The following is a 20,645-nucleotide window of genomic DNA, read 5'->3' as shown; positions in this document are numbered from 1 at the left end:
ATACTTCTGTACAATGAATGTATTGCTATTGGATGTTTCTCCTAGCGAGGTACGCGGGAACAACACGTTAGAGACATCGTAGATCTCCTCGACCAAGTGAATAAGATATTGCAAAGATGCAGTAAGATGCAGTATGAGAGTACTACAGATGCAGATGGGTTTCCATGCAGACTATGATGACAACAGTAGCATATATATACAAGAGGCGTATCTCCGTTAGGGGAAGATTAACGCTCTATGCGACGCCCGAGGAAGCAACGGGGGAGACGATAGCGACAAGAACGGAGATATCTGAAGAGCCGGTCAGCTCCGCGCAGTATAACGTGGTGGTCGGACTCACCGTCCGGCTTGCCGCCATGGAAGGACCTGCCCTCTTCTCGTGCGCGTCGCGCAAATGGGATCTCCTCTGCCTCAAGCGTTGGCGCGCCTTTGCGCGCCTTATGTTCAGCCACGCAGTGGGCGCGCGAGCATAACGCCTCGCTAAGCATCGCCGCGAGCGTGCTTTGGCAGAACACACCCTGCGCAGCCATGCCGCCCTGTGCGAGGTAGGGCTGCCGGAAACGCACAACCTCGTCGAGGACGTCTTCGTCCCAGAGGTTATCGCTCAACCCGTCGCTCGCGAGGATGAGTATGTCGTCTGCCTCGACAGGGATGGTGAAAACGTGCGCGTCGCGCGGGCGTGTGGGTGACGTGGGTCCGAGTTGGACAGGGGTGTTGAACTGTACGCGGCTATAAGCGGATAGGCAAGTTAGGAAGAGAACCATAACTCACGTTCCACCACATCTCCTCAGTTCTCCAGACAATCTCTTCGCCGCGGATGAGCATGCCCATGCAGTCCCCGAGGTGTGCAATTTTGATGACGGCGCCGCGATCAGCCATTTGTACGGCATCATCGACATGTCGCGGCTGCGGTGAAAACAGCGTTGATTTCCGGCGCGGCGGTGGAGGTGCAGACGTGTGTTCCAGTATAGCGACCAGGGCTGTTGACGAGCCTGCCAGTAGTGGCGTGGTGGCTGGCGCCTGCTTTGGGGTTGGGGAGAGAATCGACGCCCATGAGGCAGACGGTGTGTCAGCCTTAGACTGAGTATTTGCAGCGCCATTGGATGTATGCAGTCCATTTGAGGTCGTGTGAAGACTAGTGTCGGTTATGGGCTCCGAAGAAGCCACCTCTGGTCTAGTGACATGAGCTTGAATGGTCTTCTCATACGCCCTCTCTAAAATCATGAGGACGTCCAGGCCCTCCTCGAGCTCCTCTAGCGAGTCTTCGAGCTGTGCATATACATCATCAGACTCAAGGTCTTCCATAGAGCTGCGGAAGAAGCGCGTTTGAACATCTCAATCTGTTTGATCGAAAGATCTCAGATAAGCAACATACCACAAATTCGCGTCATTAATGGCGCTCGCGGCATCTACTTCCTCTGAGCAATAGTGCATCAGGCGGCGCGCAAACAAAGCACTAGCAGACGGCTCCGCATCCACGCCTTTGCCTGTGACGTCATCAGACGACGTGTGCCACACCATGAGAAAGTGACATACCCTGCCGGCGCATCTTAGACCAGCCTCCGACGCCATCTGCAACGCCCATGGCGTTGTCGCGCACAAAGTAGGCGTCTTCGCCCACTTGTACTGCACCAGTCAAGGGTTCGATGCTTTCACAGAACGATTCTTTGCGGCCCAGTTTGCCGTGTCCATCACGACCGGCTACGCACACTCCGTGCGACCGCTTGGGGATCCCATACGCGCCTACATCGAGATGGTAGCGGGTGCGCTGTTGCTTCGCTTGCCGTTCCACGGCTGCGTCGCCCGTCGCCTTGGCAGTGGGGCCGGCGGCGGGAACAAACGACTGGTAAGGAAAAAACGGCTTGAATGGCGTGGACGGGTTCGATGGGCTGTCATAAGGGGCGGAAGTGAGCGCAAGCGGGTACGGCGGGGGTGCGCCATGTGATTGAGGGTGCGAGACATCTGTGTGGCCCTCGAGCTCGGCCTTGACTTCGGCGACAAAACGTGTGAGAGGTAAGTGGGAGCTACCTGGGCGCGATGGGGCGGGCGGCGAGTCGAAGAAGGGGAGGGGCCCGTGCGAGGAGGGGACAGTGAAGAGTGAGCGGGCTGAGGAGGCGGAGTTAGAGCGTACGCGCGAGGAGGACGGCGCGCAGGCGGGGGCAGGCGCGACGCGAGGAAGAGCCGCGTAGATGCGCGTATGGACGGGCTTCATGACGGCGAGCGAGGCGGTGGCACTGAGCGCGGCGGCGAGGAGGAGAACATGGACGTTGAGGTCTGAGGAGTGGGCAGTACGCGGGGTCGTGCAGGCCGGGTATCGGTGAAGTCCGGATACGATATCCAACCGGCGGCAGCCGATGGCACCGGCTCAGCTTCCGGCCAATCAGCGGCGTCTCTTTGCTGAGCGCCCCCGGCGGCATTTTAGGTCAGAGAGAGCTGGTCCGCAGGATCGCCCTCGTCGTTCTCTGTCGTGCTCAGAATGGCCTCAGCAGCGACGAAGCGGGCCGTGCCCCATCTCATGACCCTGGCTGACATCTCGCCCAGCCAGATCAACCGCATTCTCATCCACGCACACTACCTCAAGCACGTCTCGCTGCCATGGCTCGCGCCCCAGACCAAGACGCCAGATGGCAAGACGCCAAAGTTGCGCATGCCGTCGCAGTCGCTGTTCAATAAGTCCATCGCACTACTATTCTCAAAACGCAGCACGCGGACGCGAGTGTCCGCGGAGACCGCCACGACGTTGCTCGGTGGGCGTGCGCTGTTCCTCGGAAGAGAGGACATCCAGCTGGGGGTGAATGAGACTGTCCGAGACTCTGCCCGAGTCATTGGAGGCATGTGCCAGGGCATCTTTGCGAGAGTAGGAGACCACGAGGAGATTGAGGTATGTTGATTTCATTTATGTGCCTTGAATCTAGGCTATGTTCTTGTGATTGCTTTGCAATGTTATCCTCATTCGCAGTCTTTGCCCCGAGAACAATATGACAGTGTATCTGGATCATCAGTACCAGACAGAAAACTGTACTGTTGAAGACGGCGTCTTGACGTTATCCGGGTATGAGGCATAATATGGCAAAGCGGTCGTAGTTCGCGTCTTCAGAGGAATAGCTATAATGCGTGCCTTCATCCTGCACTGTGCACGTTCGCTGACCCACTACGCAGGAGCTGGCAAAATACTCCCCTGTCCCAGTCTTGAATGCGCTCTCGTCGCTCTGGCACCCCACCCAAGTCCTCGCAGACCTACTCACCCTGCACGAGCACCCATACTTCCTTGCCGAGGGCGCCGCATTGGAGATCCCAACAGGGAAAAAGCGCACGATCGCGGGACAGCTTCCCTCGCTACGGCCGCTCACCGTCGCGTACGTCGGTGATTCCGCGAACGTGCTGCACGACATGCTGGTGACGTACCCGCGCATGGGACACAAGCTGCGCATCGCGAGCCCTGAGCACGCGCGGTACCGCGCGCCGAAGCCGGTCTGGGACCGCGTCGTTGAACTTGAGTGCGACAAAAACATTTTCTGGACAAAGGACCCCCGCGAGGCGGTACAGGGCGCAGATCTGGTCGCAACGGACACTTGGTGAGTTGCAGAGCTATTCCTTTGCCCCAGCGTGTGTGCTTCTCTTTGACATGTGCTTATCTCGCTGTGCAGGATATCCATGGGCCAGGAGGCAGAAAAGGAGCAGCGCCTCAAGGACTTCTCGGGCTACCAGATTACCGAGCAATTATGCAGGGAGGGTGGTGCGAAGGAGGACTGGAAGTTCATGCATTGCTTACCGCGGAAGTCTGACGAAGTTGATGACGAGGTGCGTCTATCAGCGTCCAGCGTTTGTCTGCCACGTATATTGATTGAATGACGTCGTCACAACACAGGTGTTCTACGGCCCGCGCTCGTTGGTGTTCGAGGAGTCTGACAATCGCAAATGGACCATCATGGCGCTCTTCGAGTGAGTACTCGCTTCTATGTATCGGCGATGTTATCTGTGCTTGAGCTAACGGTGCTTTTGTAGTCTGCTTTTCGGCAAGTGGACTCTCACACGGCCTTCAGAGTCGACAAACCTATGACAGCTTTAAGTGTGAATCTACTATTTGATTGCTCAAGGCAGTAGGCATTTGGGGGCTGGCCTTTGACTGAAAGCATAGCCAATCGCCGAATCTATTAACCAATGGTCGCAATGCTGGGTAACGTCTTGGCTGCGTTGACAAACATCTAGGCTGGTAGATATTGTTCGTACAAACTTTACAAGCTTCCAATATAATGCTACACTTCCGATACGATTTGATTTCGCATGCAGCTACATACAGCTGTCATTTCTATCTATACACAGGACGGAGCAGCGAAAAGATAGAGTGCGCACGTTTTTGTACGGTTCATATTGTAGGGACGAAAGGGGGTGTAAGTGTGAACGTTGGTTGCAGTGTGTGCGGATGCACACCGCTCAATCTACGCAGCTCCTTCTCCGCTCCTGTTCTCGCGCATCGCACGTCCTCTGCTGACATGGCTCCGGTCTAGAATGACATACGGAGACTAGCACAATCCAGAATCAGACATTCGTTTGCCTGCGTTTCCATATGTTCACAAACGGTCTGGTACATGTTCAGCTACCTTGCACGTGCGTCCGACATCAGCGTCCGTATTTACGCAAGTGAAGCCTGTGTACGGGTGGCTCGGAATGCTCGTTGGGCAAGGATCTGTGACGTCATGGAAATGTTACCTCTCTTAGCGACCTCAGAAGAGCCAGCGCCCGGGTTACCTCTCATTGTCACAAGACTCTCGATGTACGTACTACTAGCTATCTAGCCAACGGGTGTTTTTGTGTTGACGAGGCGAGTGTAAGTGCAAATTAGCAGCAAATTGGTCATATGGTGCGCAGACGATCGGTCATATCCGTGGTTCATGGCCGCGAAAACACATCTGCAGGAGAGAGATCAGCGCGAGAGGCGTTCCCCGTGGGGAAGGGCAGTCTAGCGTCCGCGAGCACGTGGGCTAACGTCATAACGGTTGTTCGAGGCAGTGGGCGTCTCTCGAGTGCCGCGGTCAGGTCCTCGGGGACTCCAGCGAGATTTTACGTCTCTACTCCTGCTCACCCTGACCCAGGATCACTCCCCCCTCCCCCTCTTCGTTTCCCCCCGCTCATCCGTCCATACCATTCCCGGGAGCCCCCATTTCCACCGCAGCTCGTGCGTAACTCAGCTCAGCGATGGCCGACGTCAAGCGCGACGTCCGCAACCCCGTCCTATTCGAGTGCGCGTGGGAGGTCGCGAACAAGGTCGGCGGCATCTACACCGTCATCAAGACAAAGGTTCCCGTCACCGTCTCCGAGTATGGCGACAGGTACTGTCTCATCGGGCCCCTCAGCTACAAGACCGCCCCCATGGAGGTCGAAGCCCAGGAACCCGCAGATCCGTATATCGCCGCAACATTGGAGTCTATGCGCGGTGCTGGTGTAAAGGCCCTCTATGGCCGCTGGCTGATTGAAGGCGCCCCTCATGTATTGCTGTTTGACACGGGCAGCCAATATTCGCGTCTGGACGAGTGGAAAGGCGATCTCTGGAACCTCGCGGGAATTCCAACCCCACCAAACGACCACGAAACAAATGAGACAATTGTTTTTGGCTATATTGTTGCATGGTTTCTCGGCGAGGTATGACTGTCGCATATACAGCTTTTCATATCAAATTTTGATCTCTATATGCAGTACGTTGCGCGCCAGCTCGATACGGCAGTAGTCGCGCACTTTCACGAGTGGCAGGCAGGGCTCGCCATCCCACTATGTCGCAAGCGTCACATTGACATTACCACTGTCTTCACCACACACGCAACTCTGCTCGGGCGGTATCTTTGTGCAGGCAGCGTCGACTTTTACAACAACTTGCAGTACTTCGATGTCGATCACGAGGCTGGAAAGCGCGGCATCTACCACCGCTACTGCGTTGAGCGCTCTGCTGCCCACTGTGCCGATGTCTTCACCACGGTCTCTCACATCACCGCGTACGAGTCCGAGCACCTTTTGAAGCGGAAGCCAGACGGCGTTCTTCCCAACGGACTCAATGTCGTCAAGTTCCAGGCTATGCACGAATTTCAGAATCTGCACGCAACCGCAAAGGCGAAGATCCACGAGTTTGTACGAGGGCATTTCTACGGTCATTATGATTTTAGTCTCGACGACACAATATATGTGCGTCATCTAACAAAGACATGCGAGCATCCCTCTACTCACCTGCTCACCTGATTCATCTAGATGTTCACTGCTGGTCGATATGAGTATCGTAACAAGGGAGTCGATATGTTCATCGAGTCTCTAGCTCGTCAGTTTTCCCTCCTCGCATTGTCCGCCCCTCGGCGCGTGCTCATATCATGATGATAGGTTTGAATTACCGTTTGAAGAAGTCTGGCTCTAAAACGACTGTCATTGCTTTCATCATTATGCCCGCGGCCACTCATTCGTACACTATTGATGCACTCAAGGGACAAGCTGTCACAAAGCAGTTACGAGACACGGTGGTAGAAGTACAGAACCGAATAGGTGCACGGCTTTTCGAACACGCGATCCGGTCTAACGGGTATGTGGTTCACATAGTGCTTCATGGTTGTTCTTGATGCCTACTCATTTCAGCGAACACGGGACGTTGCCTACACCCGACGACTTACTATCTGAAGAAGATAAAGTGCTGCTCAAGCGCCGCATATTTGCCCTCAAACGCAATGCACTGCCTCCCATCACCACGCATAACATGGCTGATGACGCCAACGACCCGATCTTAAACCAGATCCGGCGTGTCCAGCTGTTCAATGCATCCGGGGACCGCGTGAAGATCATCTTCCACCCTGACTTCTTGAACTCTAACAACCCCATCCTTGGCTTGGATTACGAAGAGTTCGTGCGAGGCTGCCATCTCGGCGTGTTCCCTAGCTACTACGAGCCATGGGGTTACACGCCAGCTGAATGCACGGTGGTGAGTATCTGGCTGCACTATCGCTAGTCCAGAGGGAATGACGACATGCGCAGATGGGTATCCCCTCGGTGACGACCAACCTCTCTGGGTTCGGCTGCTTCATGCAAGATCTGATCGAGCGGCCGCAAGACGAGGGCTGCTACATTGTCGACCGGCGCTCGCAGTCCGTTGAGGACTCGGTGAGTCAACTGACGGACCACATGTTCAGCTTCTGCCAGAAGACACGGCGGCAGCGCATCAACCAGCGGAACCGCGTCGAGCGACTGAGTCCGCTGCTGGACTGGAAGAACCTCGGTATTGAGTACTCAAAGGCGCGGCAGCTGGCACTCAGGCGCGCGTACCCGGACGCATTCTATGGCGCGGGAGGCGAAGGCGAGGAGGAGTTCGACTTTGGCATGGAGCGCATGCTGCCGAACTCGGTCCCCGCGAGCCCGCGCTTCCGCATGTCCGGCATCGCGACCCCGGGTGACATTGGCACGCTCACGGAGGAGGTAAGCTGGTGTCGCGTGTCTTGAGCCTCGTCGCGGCGTCATGTTGATGCTTTGGACTTCACAGATGCAGGCGCTGGGCACGAGCGACTACCGCGGCTACCAGTGGCCGGGACATATGGAAGACGAAGACGAGGGGTACCCGTTGTGAGTGTTCCCCCGGAACTGACCGATGACGAGCACGCTGCTGACGATCGGCGCGCATAGCCCGCTGGTCATGAAGGTGCGCTCGCGCGCGAGTTCTGTGATGTCGGGCGCGAGCACGCCGGGCGGCGGCAAGTCGAACAGCTTGAGCGAGGGCGACCTGCGCAAGGCGGATGCTGCACTGAGCAATGTCGGGGAGGGCCAGGCGAACGGGGTGAACGGTGTCAATGGGCGGCATTGAGCGACTGTGCTGCGAGTAAATCTGTCGGCGCGATGTAATGGAAACTGGGACGGAATGAATCCTAATACATATGCCTTCAAGCCTGAAGAAGAGCCTGCCATATCACTGCACAGAGAACATTTGAATAATCTTTGTCCCATTGCCCCAAAGACCGACTCTACCATGTACTATGAAGACGGAGACGGAGAATGGATGATGAAGGGAGCATGTGGGATAATGACCACCGTTGATTACAAGTACAACAGGTTTTAGTAACACGTCTAGCCCACTATACATCACTGCTTTTTAGCGTTCTCTGCCTCTATCTGTGCTTGTGTATCATCCGCATTTTCCCGTGTTGGTGCCGTAGTCTCCGCTTAAGCGTTCTTGCCCTTACCGGGAGGCGGAGGGTGGTACACTTTCTCCTGTAAGTCAACGAAATTATATGCGAGATACGCGCCCACTACAGACAGACAACGCACCTTCTTTTTCTTTTTATCGGGCTTTGCGTTCGGATCCGGGTACGCGAGCTTCTCTACCTCCTGCCACTCCGCGCTCTCTTCGAACGCCTTTCTGATGGGCTCCAGCAAGCGCACGATGGCATCCGCCACCGCCGTCTTCAAGTCCTTTGGATGCAGCTTCTTCTCCTCGAAGTCCTGCTTGAGCTGGGCGAACGATGCGTAGTGCAGCGAGCCGCCGTAGTCCTCCTTCCTGTAGACAGAGAACACGGTGCCGTCGGGCGCGCCCTCGAGCGCGAACGGCGTCTGGTCGCCCGCCGCCTCCGCGCCCTCGTCTGCGTCTGCGCCCGTATTGCCACGCAAGCGCTCGAGGCGCAGCTCGCTGATCGGGATGACCACGGCCCCCACGAACGCGAGCACGCCGTTGTCCTTCGCGTTGCCCTCCTCGCAGAACGCCTTCTTGATCTTGCGCCGCACGACCTCGGGCGCGTCCAGGAAGTCGATCTTCGAGTCCGGGTCTGATGAGGACATCTTGCCGCCGCCGAGCCCCGGCACCATCGGGTTCATGAGATGCGCGCGCTTTGCATAGCCGAGCCGCGGGAGGTAGAGCTCTGCGAACGTGAAGATCTTGCGCTGGCCAATGGATGAGAAATCGTTGGCCGTGAAGCTTAGTCGCCGCCTACCTGATCGACCCCTCCAAACTGGAAGTCACATCCGAGGTACTGCTCGTCTAGAGCCTGCATGCCCGGGTAGAGCAGTCCACTCAGGAGGGGACTCTCGACTTGCTTGACGACCTCCGCGCCAGCCTTCTTCGCGTCGTGCTCCGTGACGATCGCGCATAGTCGGTAGTTGTCAAGGTTGTACTCCTTCGTCAGCTGGTAGGAGGAGCCCTCGACGAAGCGCAGCTTATGTGTCGGAATGCCCAGCGACTTAAAGACGGCGAGAAGTATGTGCTTGTAGTACTTCGTCCGATGCGCGACAAGCTCCAAGGGGGCCTTAAGGTTATCGAGGAAAGCATGTACGTCTGCAAAGCAAATGATGTGAGATCCTTTCATACTTGAGCAGACAAGGCAACGCACCTGCGAGCAAGACAGTGACCTCAACTCCGGCTCGGAGAAAATCAGCAATCTTCGTGAGGGGTACAAAGTATCCGATGTGTGCTAAGGTGTGGTGTTCTCGGTCACTGCAAGCTACATCGGAGCTGGCTAAGCAGACCTACGTCTACCCGTTGGTGCCGTTCCTGTGGCGAGTATGAATACAGAATCTTGCGCAAGTAGACCGTACACTCACCCCAGTAGCACTTCGGTGCACGTTCCTCAGCCAGTATTCCTTTTATAAGATCTCCTCCCAAGACCTCGTCCAAACGCCTGGTGATGAGCTCGTACTTATGCTCTGCGCTCGCCACCGCCATATCAAGAACGGTAGGAAGTTATCCAGATGTTTCGCAGGTTTGAGGAAAGTATATACTCTGCCTTGAGGAGACTAGGATAGTGTTGCTTCGGATTCTGCAGCGGATTAAGGAGCAAGCAATGTATGAGTTACCGAGTCGGGGATTTGTTGACTCGATTGATCGATCGATCGCGTACACTGCCCTATTTGGCATTTGTCAAGAACGTACACGGAAGGCAAAGAGCACGGAAGCTGGCAACTTACTACGAGTCCTTGTTTCGTAAGCCCTGTACGTAAACAAGGCGTATGCCACAGTGCAGCTGTATTATTGGAGAGTATACAGAATCCGAGATGCTTTGTCAATATGCCTGTAGCATCATCTGTCACCGAGGAGATGGTGGCAATTAGTAAAATTAATGCTAAGTAGCAAAACAGCAACATCATATGATTCTGCCCGTACAATAGAAATTGTACTGTAGGCTATAGTGTGATGGAAGAACACTCTATACATTTGAGGAGGGTAGGGGCAACAATGCCCCGCGAGCATGATACCGACAGATGTTTGAGTGAAGGGCACCAGCAGCTGCGGCATACCGGGCCAAACAGGCAGCATGGGGATATGTCTATGCGAGATCGTGACTATTAGGTGGGCATTAGATCCATACAGTTCTGGGCAAGCGGTGTGCACACAACCTTATTGTTGTCACTTCCATCGAACAGACATCAGCCTGTTTGAATATCAAGTATTGTATGACTATGTAAATGAGCAACGATGGCGACATCTCCTAAAAGATACTAATGTTCAAGTGCGAAACAAATTAAAACGACTGTGTAAAAAGACCTCCATCATAACCAGCTGCAAGTATTGCGTGCCTAAGAACTACGTCTTTAGAGCTGGATGGCTTGCACTCGCTTCGGGACACAGGTGTCGTACTCGTAAGAGCCGTCATTGGTCACCGACACCTTGTACACCAGCATGTACACGCTACCTGTCATTTCGCAAAGAGAGAAGCTGTTCGCATCCCCGTTCAGTGCAATGGTAGCAATGTTGTCCGCATCTGACTGCGCATTGAAAGATCAGCGACTGTTCTGCATCAGAATAGTGACCGCTCACCACAGCACAATAGTTCACCGCATTAGTCACTCTGCTCGATGCTTGCATCACCATGAACTCTACTGCCTCACCGGACAACACAGACATGTCATGTGTGATCAACTGAGACTCAGCGGCATCAGGGTTCGGGCGAAGTATACCACTGCTCAAAGAGAATGTAGGGAACTCGCTCCCCGACCCAGTCTACAGTCACCCATGTTTTTCAGCATTCACCCAGTGCTTCCCCTCATTGACAATCGACCTACTGACAGCCACCATGTGCTAGCCTCTCCGCTCGTCCCAGGAGGTCCCGTCGTGAGCGCAAGTGCCGTCCCGGTAGAGTTGTCGATGCTATTCACATCGAGAGCAGCGAGGGTGAAGTTGTAAGACAACGAGGAAGATGACCCCGCTCCGAGCACATTGCAGGGATTCTGGCATGTTGACAAGGCGGGCAGCGCATTGGCAGCCACAGCGAGAGCAATAGGGGTGAGGATGAAAGCAAACATGTCAACCAAAGCAGATGAAAATATAACAGTAGTAAGTGATTGAATCAATGAGCTCTGGCAACGAGTAAAGGAGCAGACGATTGTGATGGCTGTAGCACGACAAATGCACCAGTATTTATACTCCCAGACAGAGCACATCACGCATGACTTCCGCCTATTGTCAAGAACCTTCAGGGGATGGCAAATGTCCGTACAGCAGAATGTTGACACAGTGGGTGGTGAGCAGATGGCCAACGCTGGCCACACGGGAAAGTCTTCTGTTGGCAGGATGCACTTAACTCACCGGTAGCGGTAATGGGGTACAAACATCAAGGGCCTGTTTTGGCGTGACTGGGTGTCCTGCGGCCGCCCCACGTCATGCTTATACTCTGGGTTACAGATGGGGTCTCGCGTTTCCACCCTGTTTCTAGTCTATTTATGTATACGACATCAACTCCGTGAATGAAAAAGCAGGTTGAAGGTAGCATTCAAACCTTCTCATGTGGCAAGGATTGCCCATGTTCATCCAGGCCAGAAGTGTTACATCATGCGGCATTCAAAAGAGCGTGCACTGACCTTGTAGTAAACTTGATCACCTACCATCAGCTGAGTGCATTATACCAGCGGTGTGAGGTGTACGCCTCCGGAGGTAATTGTGCGTACCACTCTCATCAATAGATATCTATCCGAAACCCTAACAACTTAGGGTGAAGCAGGATTGAGTGTACAGTTTCTGGAAATCAGGCCATATCGCAGAGCATTGGCACATCAATTTGGAAGGGCTCACCAGCTTGTAGCAATATGCGGACATACACTAGAGAACAATGAATTTGTTAGAATTTTAGCTTGTTGGGTTTGTGGCAAGCGCACGCCATCATATTTGTTTATAGTACCCTGCAGCTTGTGCACAAGCCTCTTTGTACGTGCCTTTAGGCTGTATTCAGAAACCCCGCCCGACCTATGCTTACACACCAAGGTCGGAGGTGGACGCTTCGACCTCGCGCTTTGGAGGAAAGGCAGGGCTAAAACAGCTTTCTGACAGTCTGAGGCACACTTGGCCTTGATGCTGGTCGTTACAGCGCTGTTACTCATTGCTGTCAATGCCATTTGGGACTGCTGGTGCCTTGGCATCACCGTTGCGGATGCAGTGGTTCTCCTCACTGTGTGGGCTCATTGACAGTCTAGCATCTCCGAAGTTCGGTTTAGCTCGGTTCGGGGGCCTTTTGCCCTGAACCCTGAACCAAACCTAATACCTCTAGCCTGAACCGGACTGAACCTTGGACCGAACCCGCTGAACCCGTTCAGCGGGTTCGGTTCAAGGTTCGGAGCAGGTTTGAACCTCGTGGACCTTCAGATTTTGATTGGTCATACAAAAGATGTTAAGTTGCAAGTTTCAGGGTCAGTTATAACTACAGCACACAAAAAGAGTAAAAGGATAACTTAGTGCTTGAAATGGATATGCAAGGTGTGATGTTGTGTGGGTTGTCACATTCACCAATGACAGCTTATGTAAGGCTGCCTATTTGGGCAGCGAATGGCACTGAGAGACCTATATTGGATGAAAATCATCCGGTAAAATGTACGGTATTCGTGTACTTTTCACACGCAGAGCGCATGCGTTTTCATCCGGACAGTGGCATTTTCATCCAGCGAGAGTGCGAAATAAGAGTGTGAAATTCATCCGAAATTTCGAACAAAGCGCACCCCGTTCATCCAGCGCTGGATTTTCTGGATTCATCCGGATAATGGATGAAAACCCCATCGCGACGGATGAATTCCACCAGTAAGAACACGAGCAAAACCCTCATCATAGTGGATGAATTTCAGCAGTAGTGAGAAACAAATGTTTCCAGCAAATAGCTGAGTAGATCGGCACTCGAGCCCAGGGTAGGATAAATCAGTCAGAAGACATATATATCATCTATCAATACGCATATTACAGGGTTTTGTCATGCGAACATTCAATCACTATCTTATGCACGAGCTCGAAGCCTCTATCCTTGCCGTCTCAAACTGCACGCGCATGGCGCCTAACTCACAAGTCTTTCCCCTCCCTATGAGCGCTCTTGTGCTCGATCTCTTCATCCTCTTCAGTTGCCCAATCGCGCGCAAAGTGTTCAAGACAGGGCTGTGTGCCTGACATATTATTAGTGTCATTTCCTGCAATTGAGATGTGTGCTTACCAGAAGCATGATGTGTCCGATATTTGTCTTATCATGTTGATACCGTGGTAAACTAAGGTGAGAGCTATTAGCAACACTGTAAATGGTGCGTTTGTGTTGATCGCTCAGAGATACTGTGAGTTCTGGTCAAGGTTCGGCAAGGAACCCACTACTCACCTGGATCGACTCAAACAGTCAGTCATCACTCTCTAGTCCCATCTCCGCCTGCAAGTTGAACTTGTTACCTGCGGAGCAACTTTGTTCACTAAACAATGTACCTTCAAGTCACCGAACCTTGGCTTGAACACTGACACCGCACCTTTTTTCGCTCTTCGACAATGTTCGCAAATGCAGAGACCCTAACATACTCCACTTCGCATGTTTCTTGCTGTGCATATGGCTACCAGGTCCAACATCCGTTGCACCGTAAGCGTGAGTCATCGATATGACATGAGGAGAGATGTTGAGTGACGGGAGTCGACAAGTCCGGTTGCAAGAGAGGTGTGGTGCTGCGCGTTACCTCTTATGCTGACCAACCCATTGGAGCATCCTTCATCCTAAATCCGGTAATTTGTATATGTGGTGCAATGAGTTGAAGAGCGTGTTTGCGTTCGCGGTCGATGGACGCTCGCGCAGAAATGATCTGTACATTAGTAGTCATTAGCAGAATTGATGCAATATATCAATCGTTTGCCTTCATCATTCTGCATGATGAAAACCCGCCGCTTTTCTGGTGAAATTCATCCGTCAGGAGGGCCGGGTGGATTTCATCCATTCACGGTGTTGACTGTGTTTCATCCGTTTTTCACACCCTTGCCGTGTGAAATCGGACATTCACACGGTAAACGGAGCGAATTCACGCGGAATTGGTCTCTCAGTGATGGCATCCCCTGATGGATGGCGGGGCATGCACATCACGGTGCCGCCACGCGCACTTGCCTTGTGGAAAGACATTGATCATCAATATCATCAATTAGACTTACATAAACTAGTATTTAAAAATTAATTGGGTACCTTTTTGCGAGAACTGAGGCCTGATTCTGGTTCGCAGTTCGGACTGGTCCAAACCCGGTTCAGGCAATGCCTTAATGGCTTTGAACCTTGAACCGAACCTGCTGAGAAATCTACGGACCAAGCTTAACCGAACCTGAACTGAAGGTTCGGTTCAAGGTTCAAAGGGTTCGAACCCATTCCTGGACCGAACTTCGGAGATGCTATGACAGTCAGGAAATATGCTCACCACAATGGAACTAACCATAGTTTCTGAGTTGCTCAGGTCCACCCCAATATGATGATGTACATAACTCATAACATAGATCCAGTGCACAAGATCGATAGCTCTCGCCCAAGGCCCACTGCAGGTGACAATGAGTATGACAAGGTGTGTGTTGAGCGAGCGGCACTTCAAGTGCAAATATTTGAGCGTTGCCGGGGCAATGACTGATAGAGTGACCAGTGTGACTGGCCTGTTACCACACCTCCGCTTGACCTTGCCTGAAGGCCAAGCAGAGGCGAATACTGTGCCTCCCCGGGTAGTCGGCAGACCCCCCAAGTCGGCAATTTCATAGTATCTCCCTCCACAGTACTCGATTACCTTCGTGCTTTTGTATAGACATAGGTTTTCGTATGCCTGCTTTCATTTCCAGCTTGAACGAAAGCGAACGGTGCAGTAGTTCTGGAGTCCCTTCCTGAGGACCAGCTCAAGCCGTTGTCACGTTGGTGTACGCCTCGGTTGTAACAGCTTGTGTCGGAGTTTCATTTTCCGATCACGTCAGCGACCTCATTGTATGCTTCGAGCTACCTGCCCATAGAATCCTTAAGCGTTGGCTACGCGGACCTTGAAATATCACGCGTGATGGATGGTGATGGATGTGTTCCTTTTACGTGACTGCCGACTTGGGGGGTCTGCCGACTACCCGGGGAGGCACAGTATATCTTTGTCGATCGTTCTCGCTTCGTGTCTCAGATGAATTTCGACAAAAACCACTCTATTCTAGGGAGTGTGGTAGACAGAAACCGGGCTGGAGGTGTTATAGCCAACTGCTCAATAATTAGCTATAGGATTAATGTACACGAGTTAGAAGCGATGTGTCCAATTCCAATGCAATGCAGAAGCGTCAATTGCGACATGGAGCAAAAGTAGTCCTGCCCATCCTAGCGGGACAATGTCTGTGTATGCTGTCGAAGGGCATCACGTTTCAAAAATATCCGAGGCCCATAGTGTCGCGACGCCCAAAGTGAGCGTGCAATGTTTCCTCTACGAGCCCGAGACCCGTTCGAGAACTCTCCTTCATCCCTAGTCCGACACCTTCCAGTTTGGCCAACACAGTCCCATAGACTGCCTTGTCCGTTGGACCATGCACACCTCTGAGGTTGACGGTACCATCTAAGACCTGCAGCGCCGCGAACGCAACCGGAAGGCCAACACATCGGGCCATTGCAGATGTTTCAGGCGTTCCGTAAGAAATCAGTGACGATGTGTAGGTAGTTGTAAGCTGAGGGCTGGACGTTCGGCCAGTTGGTTTTGGTTGGGCGACAATCTCGTGATGCAACACAACGAGATCGCGCTCAGTAGGCTGGTAGCGAAGTTTGTGTGCCAGCAGCAAAGCAAAGAGGTCAATGGGAGGCATAGGTCGACTTGGCACTGGTGGGAGCGAAGCCGACGGCCGATCGAGCACGTTTGAGCTGACCTCAGCTAGTTTTCTAGGCATGATAGAAAGCCAGCGGAGGGCATCAATGAGTTCGGCGACATCATCCAAACCAGTAGCGTCCCTGACAGCTGACAGGATGGAGGCCTCATCGTCCATAACTAGTTCGCCAAGTCGTTCCTCCAGCGCCTTGCGAGTAAGCGAGCTCCAGTCGTCGAGATGGACTGAAGGCATGGTCTCAAGGAGACCTATTTTAATAAAGCCGGCCATCAACTTCGAGAAACCTGGATACCTGCCGCCTCATAGTCACAACGAGAATATTTCAAGCAATCAGAATCATACGTACCGTAACGTTCCACGGAAGACGGTGCGCACTTGATCGGGGACTTGCAGCCCGTATAAAGCAGCATATGGCAAACTGTCGCGGTTCGCCAGGCCTTCGAACTGTAATACCTTCGAGACAGGTATGTTTGGAATATGTGCCTGTAATAGACCGCTACCCGGAAGGTTAAACTCCTATTAGCCATGCTCAGGCTACGTCAGTGTTGTGACTCCTTGAATATAAACTTGAACGCACCCGGCCTTGCACAAGAAAATGTGCATCATTCAAGACGGCCGATAACACCCCTCTAGGACTCCAGCTAAACTTGTACCCAAGCGGAGCATCCTCCGCGCATTCTGGAGCAGGAAGACCGCCGCAGAATGACGTGAAAGACAAAATCTCGTTCCCTTCAGCACGTAGTCTGTCAAGGAGCGAGACCGCAGAGCAGTGGTCGATACCGGGATCGAGGCCAATCTCATTCAAGAGCAGAACATCAGCAGAAACCGCACTTGAAGTCTCTCAGATCTCCCAATAAGACCGTTAGCGAGGATGTCACGTACGCAGCATGCAAGGCTTTCATGGCGGGTGCTATGTAGGAGGTCGTGATTAGGTGCTTGCGGTGCTTGATACAGAGGTTCGCAACTGACGGATGTAGAGGTGCAGGTAGCAAACTGAAAAGCAAGATCGCCTGTATTCAGTGCATGTAAACTACAAGCGTCCTGCCGTCCGCACCTGATGACAACATCCGCCTCTGCGACTAGACAGCCAACTTTGTGTAAATCGCCCATGTCCACTGGGAGCGCTGAAGCGTTCGCGAAAGCCTTTGTCTTCTCTTCAGCATCCACTAGATTGTTACTGGCTGCAGGACGTCAATTCCAGGAAGGCTCTGATGCACAACTCTGGTAGGACCTACCCACGATGAGCTGGATGTCTACTCTTTTGCATATCTCCTCGATGGCAGGCCCAGCAACCATGCCGCTCCCAAGCAACAATACTTTCTTCTTCGGTTGCAATGTAGCACTTGATTTATTCACCTTGCTCGATCCTTCAGATGCGCTCGGCGAAATCTGCTCCGGATTGACTGCATCCCTGGTCGAGCTCCAAATTCCAAGCGGCTTCTCCAGCCAGTGGAAGTTCTCTGTTAACGTCCCGCCGCGAGCTACGGTCGCCCTGTCCAGCGCTTCTATACGCTTGACCTCTTCGACTTCGGTGATAGAACTACCTTCACGGTAGCCGCTGATGATCGTGCGGAGATATGGCGTCAGAACGTTGCAAAAGTGCTGAGACGCCTCGAGCGGCAATGCAGTCGGAAGAATGTCGACTGCCATAATGGTGACAGGCGGGAGGTGTGCTGGAAGGGTGCTCGGGCGGTGAGAGTAGAAAGGAGCAGATAGTGTAGAATGACGGGAGAGAAACTCGAGCCCACCCTAAGAAAATTCGCAATTATCAGCAGGTGATCCCTGTACAAACCGAAGTAAAGCGCACCTCCAGGTCACAGCTTATGTCGCCAACACAGGCAAAGCGACCTTTGCCTATTTGTCGAGCTTTCTCAAGGACAATAGGTAGCTGGTCATTCGTCATCAGGCGCGGGAACGACGGCGCCCAGCCTGCACCATGTAGTAAAAGTGACAGGTAAGGTGCAACCTGACGTGCAGAGCGGAATAATGAGAAGTGATATGGCGATATGATTATGCCCTACTTTAGTGTGGAATTCGGACTTGTAGTCTGACGGGTTGGCATAGTAATCCGAGCGGGTGTAGGGCTGGCCATCATTACGGGCAAAGTAGTCTTCTGGTAATGCATGGAGGACGTAGATCTTCGGTAATAGTCAGTGAATGCATAGAACACTATGTACTGACAGGCCACCTTCCGCAAGTCAGTGTCTTGATATAAGTATATTAGACGGGCTGCTAAGCATAAAAACCAGCAAAAAAAGCGCACCGGGATTGTTGACCAGAGCCGGCAGGTCAGCCACATTGACCTTCTCAATAGGTAGTTCTTGTAGAATATCGAGAACACCCTCAGCGACCTTGCCCGTGCTAGGTTGTCCTAATGGTTAATCCAGTTCCGTGCGGCCAATATTATGTCTTACCCGGTGACACCAAATATGATGGGGCCCAAAATTTCGGGTGAACCTTGTGATGCAATGCGTGCACCCACCTCCTCTCTCAGCAGTCTACGAATAGAATCCAAAGTAGGATGACTATGGGGTCGAGGCGTGTACTGTACGCAGATATTATATACATATCGTGAAGTCATTATATGCGATGCGTGCTCACCAAGAAGGGACTCGCAACGCCTAGTTCAAGGTGCGCATGAGCCATGGCGTTCAAAGACTCAAGGGCGCCAGCGACTTGATACTCCGTACATCAGCATTGAGCTAGCAGTGGACCAACCAGGCTTACCTCCTGCAAACCAACCAAAACCCACGGTTCTCTTCCCATCTTCTCCCGTAAGTAATTCATAGTCAATAAGCCGCGACAACAAGCCAGGCTCGTTCACACTGGTCCCACCAGGTGCGTATGTGGATCGCGACAAGTATTTGGACAGGAGCTCCATGTTGTACAATTGCCCCTTAATCGTATGAGAGAACATGAGATGAGTGCGAGGGACAAGTGGCGTATGGGCCGTGTCTCCAGGCGCAGGGACAGGGCTGTTCAGAACCTCTGACAGTGGTGTCTCCTTAATACCCATAATGATGTGGGCTGGTGCGAGCGTTGGATGTATCTTTGCACCTGCCTGAGGGTCTCATATGTCAGTCTGTTGGGAACATATGCCTTGGAGAGCGGCACACCTTCACGAACTCGCCAGTAGACCAGACTCTTCTGTCGCATTCCTGTATAAGGACGTCGACGTCATCCTGCTCTACCAGTCTATTGACCGCGTCCGGCGTCAAAGGGCATCGTCGCTCCCATATCCTCTGTGGGTCCTCGCGGCGAATGCCAATGGTGAGTTTGGCAGCGCAGGAAGGTGTTGCGTGGTAAGGACGCGTCGACGACGCGCGAATAAGGCGGAAAGGGGCTCGTCGTAGCATGAGCATCGTCAGGTTATGGTCTCACTTGCACTCACATGCGGTCGAGAGGTCCTGAGGACAGTCTGGTGTACAATGTGGTCGTATATAAAGCGCTCCGCCGCCATGATCCGAACCGAAAGAGCTGGTCACGTCTGCCAACTCTCGATCAACACCCTATACAGTACGCGGCGGCAAGGCCGGTTATGGAACAGGCGCGCCCCCTCCCCGTAACGTTGTGATCTGTTCGCATTCTTGATGAGCATCTTGTTATGAGATATCGCTTCGCCCTGTATACGGATGCAGACACAGAGTAATATCGAGCATGAGCATATTGGGCGGTGTTAAAGCTGCACTGCTGAACGTCCCAGACCTTAAGCGAACAATCACAGTAGTAGCCACGTGACCGTGAGAGGCACTGGCACTGACGATTTCAGACATCATCAAAAAGGAAATCTTCATATTTATGGCGATGAATACCCGGGGGACATGGTGACAAGCTGGCGAATAGACGACATGATTGGGTATCGGGGGCGGGGACGTCGTTTAAGGACTGGGACGTATAGTAGTCTCGCATCAAGGTGTCCGACCGTGAAGCAAAGCGCGTACTTTCGCTTGGCGCGCAGGACGTGTCGTCCTGAATGATACTCGATGACATCAGAGGCAAAATGTTTCCAGCCCGAATAAATCGAATATCTGGATGTGTTCTGCATGCTACAATACTTATGGTCTAATCGCGGATTGGCCTCTTGATGCGCTTTACGGGGGGGGCGCGCGAAGCGCTTTATCCTACAGCGTGAGGGTTGTACCTGTATGAAAATGTGATCTAGTCATGCCTCGATTTGTCTTGAAAAGCCGTATTCAAATGCTTCGCTCATTAATATTTGTTACTTCAAACTGGGAGCAATTCAAGCGTCATTCAGCAACGTATATCCACTGCTATCTTCCACCTCCTTTTTGTCACTGGTGTCTCAAGCTATCAATGAAGTATTGTTGGTACCATCTATTCCTTCCCTCAAAACTTCGAGCTAACGAAGAGAGGAAGGATAGACGAAGCACATATTATGGAGCATGTGACGCGACACCCTCGAGCTGAGATATTGTTGACTGTGGGCTCAAGGCTAAATCGTTGAGTCTAGCTTGCTTGTCGCCAGGACGCTGTACCTATCCTGTTTAGGAAATATGTTGCCGCTTTAGGAATTATCGATCATGATCGGACAGCTGTGACACTGTTGTTTCGTCACCTAAAGCAGTGTGGATGCATGGTTTCAGCC

The 20,645-nt window shown here is 52.8% G+C and overlaps 8 protein-coding genes across 8 annotated transcripts; 2 read left to right on the top strand and 6 right to left on the bottom strand.

Annotated features, from left to right (window-relative positions):
* Positions 1-2: 2 nt before the first annotated feature.
* POSPLADRAFT_1065919 (hypothetical protein) lies at positions 3-2,212 on the bottom strand (the record flags this gene model as incomplete). The annotated part of the gene is made up of 5 exons (XM_024482015.1): positions 3-291; positions 341-719; positions 772-1,309; positions 1,376-1,487; positions 1,537-2,212. 5 exons carry the CDS (start codon positions 2,210-2,212, stop codon positions 236-238), a joined length of 1,761 nt encoding a protein of 586 aa, XP_024339633.1. The 3' UTR covers positions 3-235.
* Positions 2,213-2,476: 264 nt separating this feature from the next.
* Positions 2,477-4,060, top strand: POSPLADRAFT_1142053 (hypothetical protein; the record flags this gene model as incomplete). The annotated part of the gene is made up of 5 exons (XM_024485379.1): positions 2,477-2,881; positions 3,160-3,575; positions 3,648-3,801; positions 3,869-3,942; positions 4,006-4,060. 5 exons carry the CDS (start codon positions 2,477-2,479, stop codon positions 4,058-4,060), a joined length of 1,104 nt encoding a protein of 367 aa, XP_024339632.1.
* A 969-nt stretch (positions 4,061-5,029) lies between these two features.
* POSPLADRAFT_1169477 (glycosyltransferase family 3 protein) lies at positions 5,030-7,910 on the top strand. Its single transcript, XM_024488064.1, has 8 exons — positions 5,030-5,640; positions 5,695-6,174; positions 6,238-6,304; positions 6,364-6,559; positions 6,613-6,952; positions 7,006-7,443; positions 7,508-7,587; positions 7,648-7,910. Exons 1-8 carry the CDS (start codon positions 5,197-5,199, stop codon positions 7,823-7,825), a joined length of 2,223 nt encoding a protein of 740 aa, XP_024339631.1. The 5' UTR covers positions 5,030-5,196; the 3' UTR covers positions 7,826-7,910.
* Positions 7,911-8,181: 271 nt separating this feature from the next.
* Positions 8,182-9,673, bottom strand: POSPLADRAFT_1142176 (hypothetical protein; the record flags this gene model as incomplete). The annotated part of the gene is made up of 5 exons (XM_024485394.1): positions 8,182-8,895; positions 8,946-9,286; positions 9,342-9,422; positions 9,482-9,502; positions 9,553-9,673. The coding sequence occupies 5 exons, from the start codon at positions 9,671-9,673 to the stop codon at positions 8,182-8,184; spliced, it is 1,278 nt and encodes a 425-aa protein (XP_024339630.1).
* Positions 9,674-10,539: 866 nt separating this feature from the next.
* On the bottom strand, positions 10,540-11,250 carry POSPLADRAFT_1033501 (hypothetical protein; the record flags this gene model as incomplete). The annotated part of the gene is made up of 3 exons (XM_024476938.1): positions 10,540-10,713; positions 10,766-10,948; positions 11,011-11,250. 3 exons carry the CDS (start codon positions 11,248-11,250, stop codon positions 10,540-10,542), a joined length of 597 nt encoding a protein of 198 aa, XP_024339629.1.
* A 1,883-nt stretch (positions 11,251-13,133) lies between these two features.
* On the bottom strand, positions 13,134-13,862 carry POSPLADRAFT_1039759 (hypothetical protein; the record flags this gene model as incomplete). The annotated part of the gene is made up of 3 exons (XM_024477591.1): positions 13,711-13,862; positions 13,598-13,656; positions 13,134-13,365 (listed from the first exon to the last, which is right to left on the bottom strand). Coding segments are annotated over exons 1-2 (181 nt in total), but the record flags the coding sequence as incomplete, so codon positions are not given.
* On the bottom strand, positions 13,265-13,535 carry POSPLADRAFT_1141647 (hypothetical protein; the record flags this gene model as incomplete). The annotated part of the gene is made up of 2 exons (XM_024485320.1): positions 13,265-13,357; positions 13,413-13,535. Coding segments are annotated over 2 exons (216 nt in total), but the record flags the coding sequence as incomplete, so codon positions are not given.
* A 1,727-nt stretch (positions 13,863-15,589) lies between the features above and the next one.
* Positions 15,590-19,401, bottom strand: POSPLADRAFT_1056198 (hypothetical protein; the record flags this gene model as incomplete). The annotated part of the gene is made up of 14 exons (XM_024480743.1): positions 15,590-16,331; positions 16,386-16,555; positions 16,617-16,869; positions 16,922-17,032; positions 17,094-17,220; positions 17,275-17,788; positions 17,847-18,005; positions 18,061-18,177; positions 18,228-18,244; positions 18,303-18,400; positions 18,454-18,584; positions 18,641-18,714; positions 18,767-19,100; positions 19,156-19,401. The coding sequence occupies 14 exons, from the start codon at positions 19,399-19,401 to the stop codon at positions 15,590-15,592; spliced, it is 3,093 nt and encodes a 1,030-aa protein (XP_024339626.1).
* Positions 19,402-20,645: the final 1,244 nt, after the last annotated feature.

Source organism: Postia placenta (assembly GCF_002117355.1).
Source record: "Postia placenta MAD-698-R-SB12 unplaced genomic scaffold POSPLAscaffold_6, whole genome shotgun sequence".
In the NCBI taxonomy this organism is placed as follows: Eukaryota; Fungi; Basidiomycota; class Agaricomycetes; order Polyporales; family Adustoporiaceae; genus Rhodonia; species Rhodonia placenta.
This window is presented reverse-complemented; position numbering and strand designations above follow the sequence as displayed.

Coding starts and splice junctions, on each gene's coding strand:
- POSPLADRAFT_1169477 (XM_024488064.1), top strand. CDS start 5,197: ATGGCCGACGTCAAGCGCGACGTCCGCAACCCCGTCCTATTCGAGTGC. Junction 7,444..7,507: donor TTGGCACGCTCACGGAGGAG/GTAAGCTGGTGT, acceptor TGGACTTCACAG/ATGCAGGCGCTGGGCACGAG. Junction 7,588..7,647: donor GAAGACGAGGGGTACCCGTT/GTGAGTGTTCCC, acceptor CGGCGCGCATAG/CCCGCTGGTCATGAAGGTGC.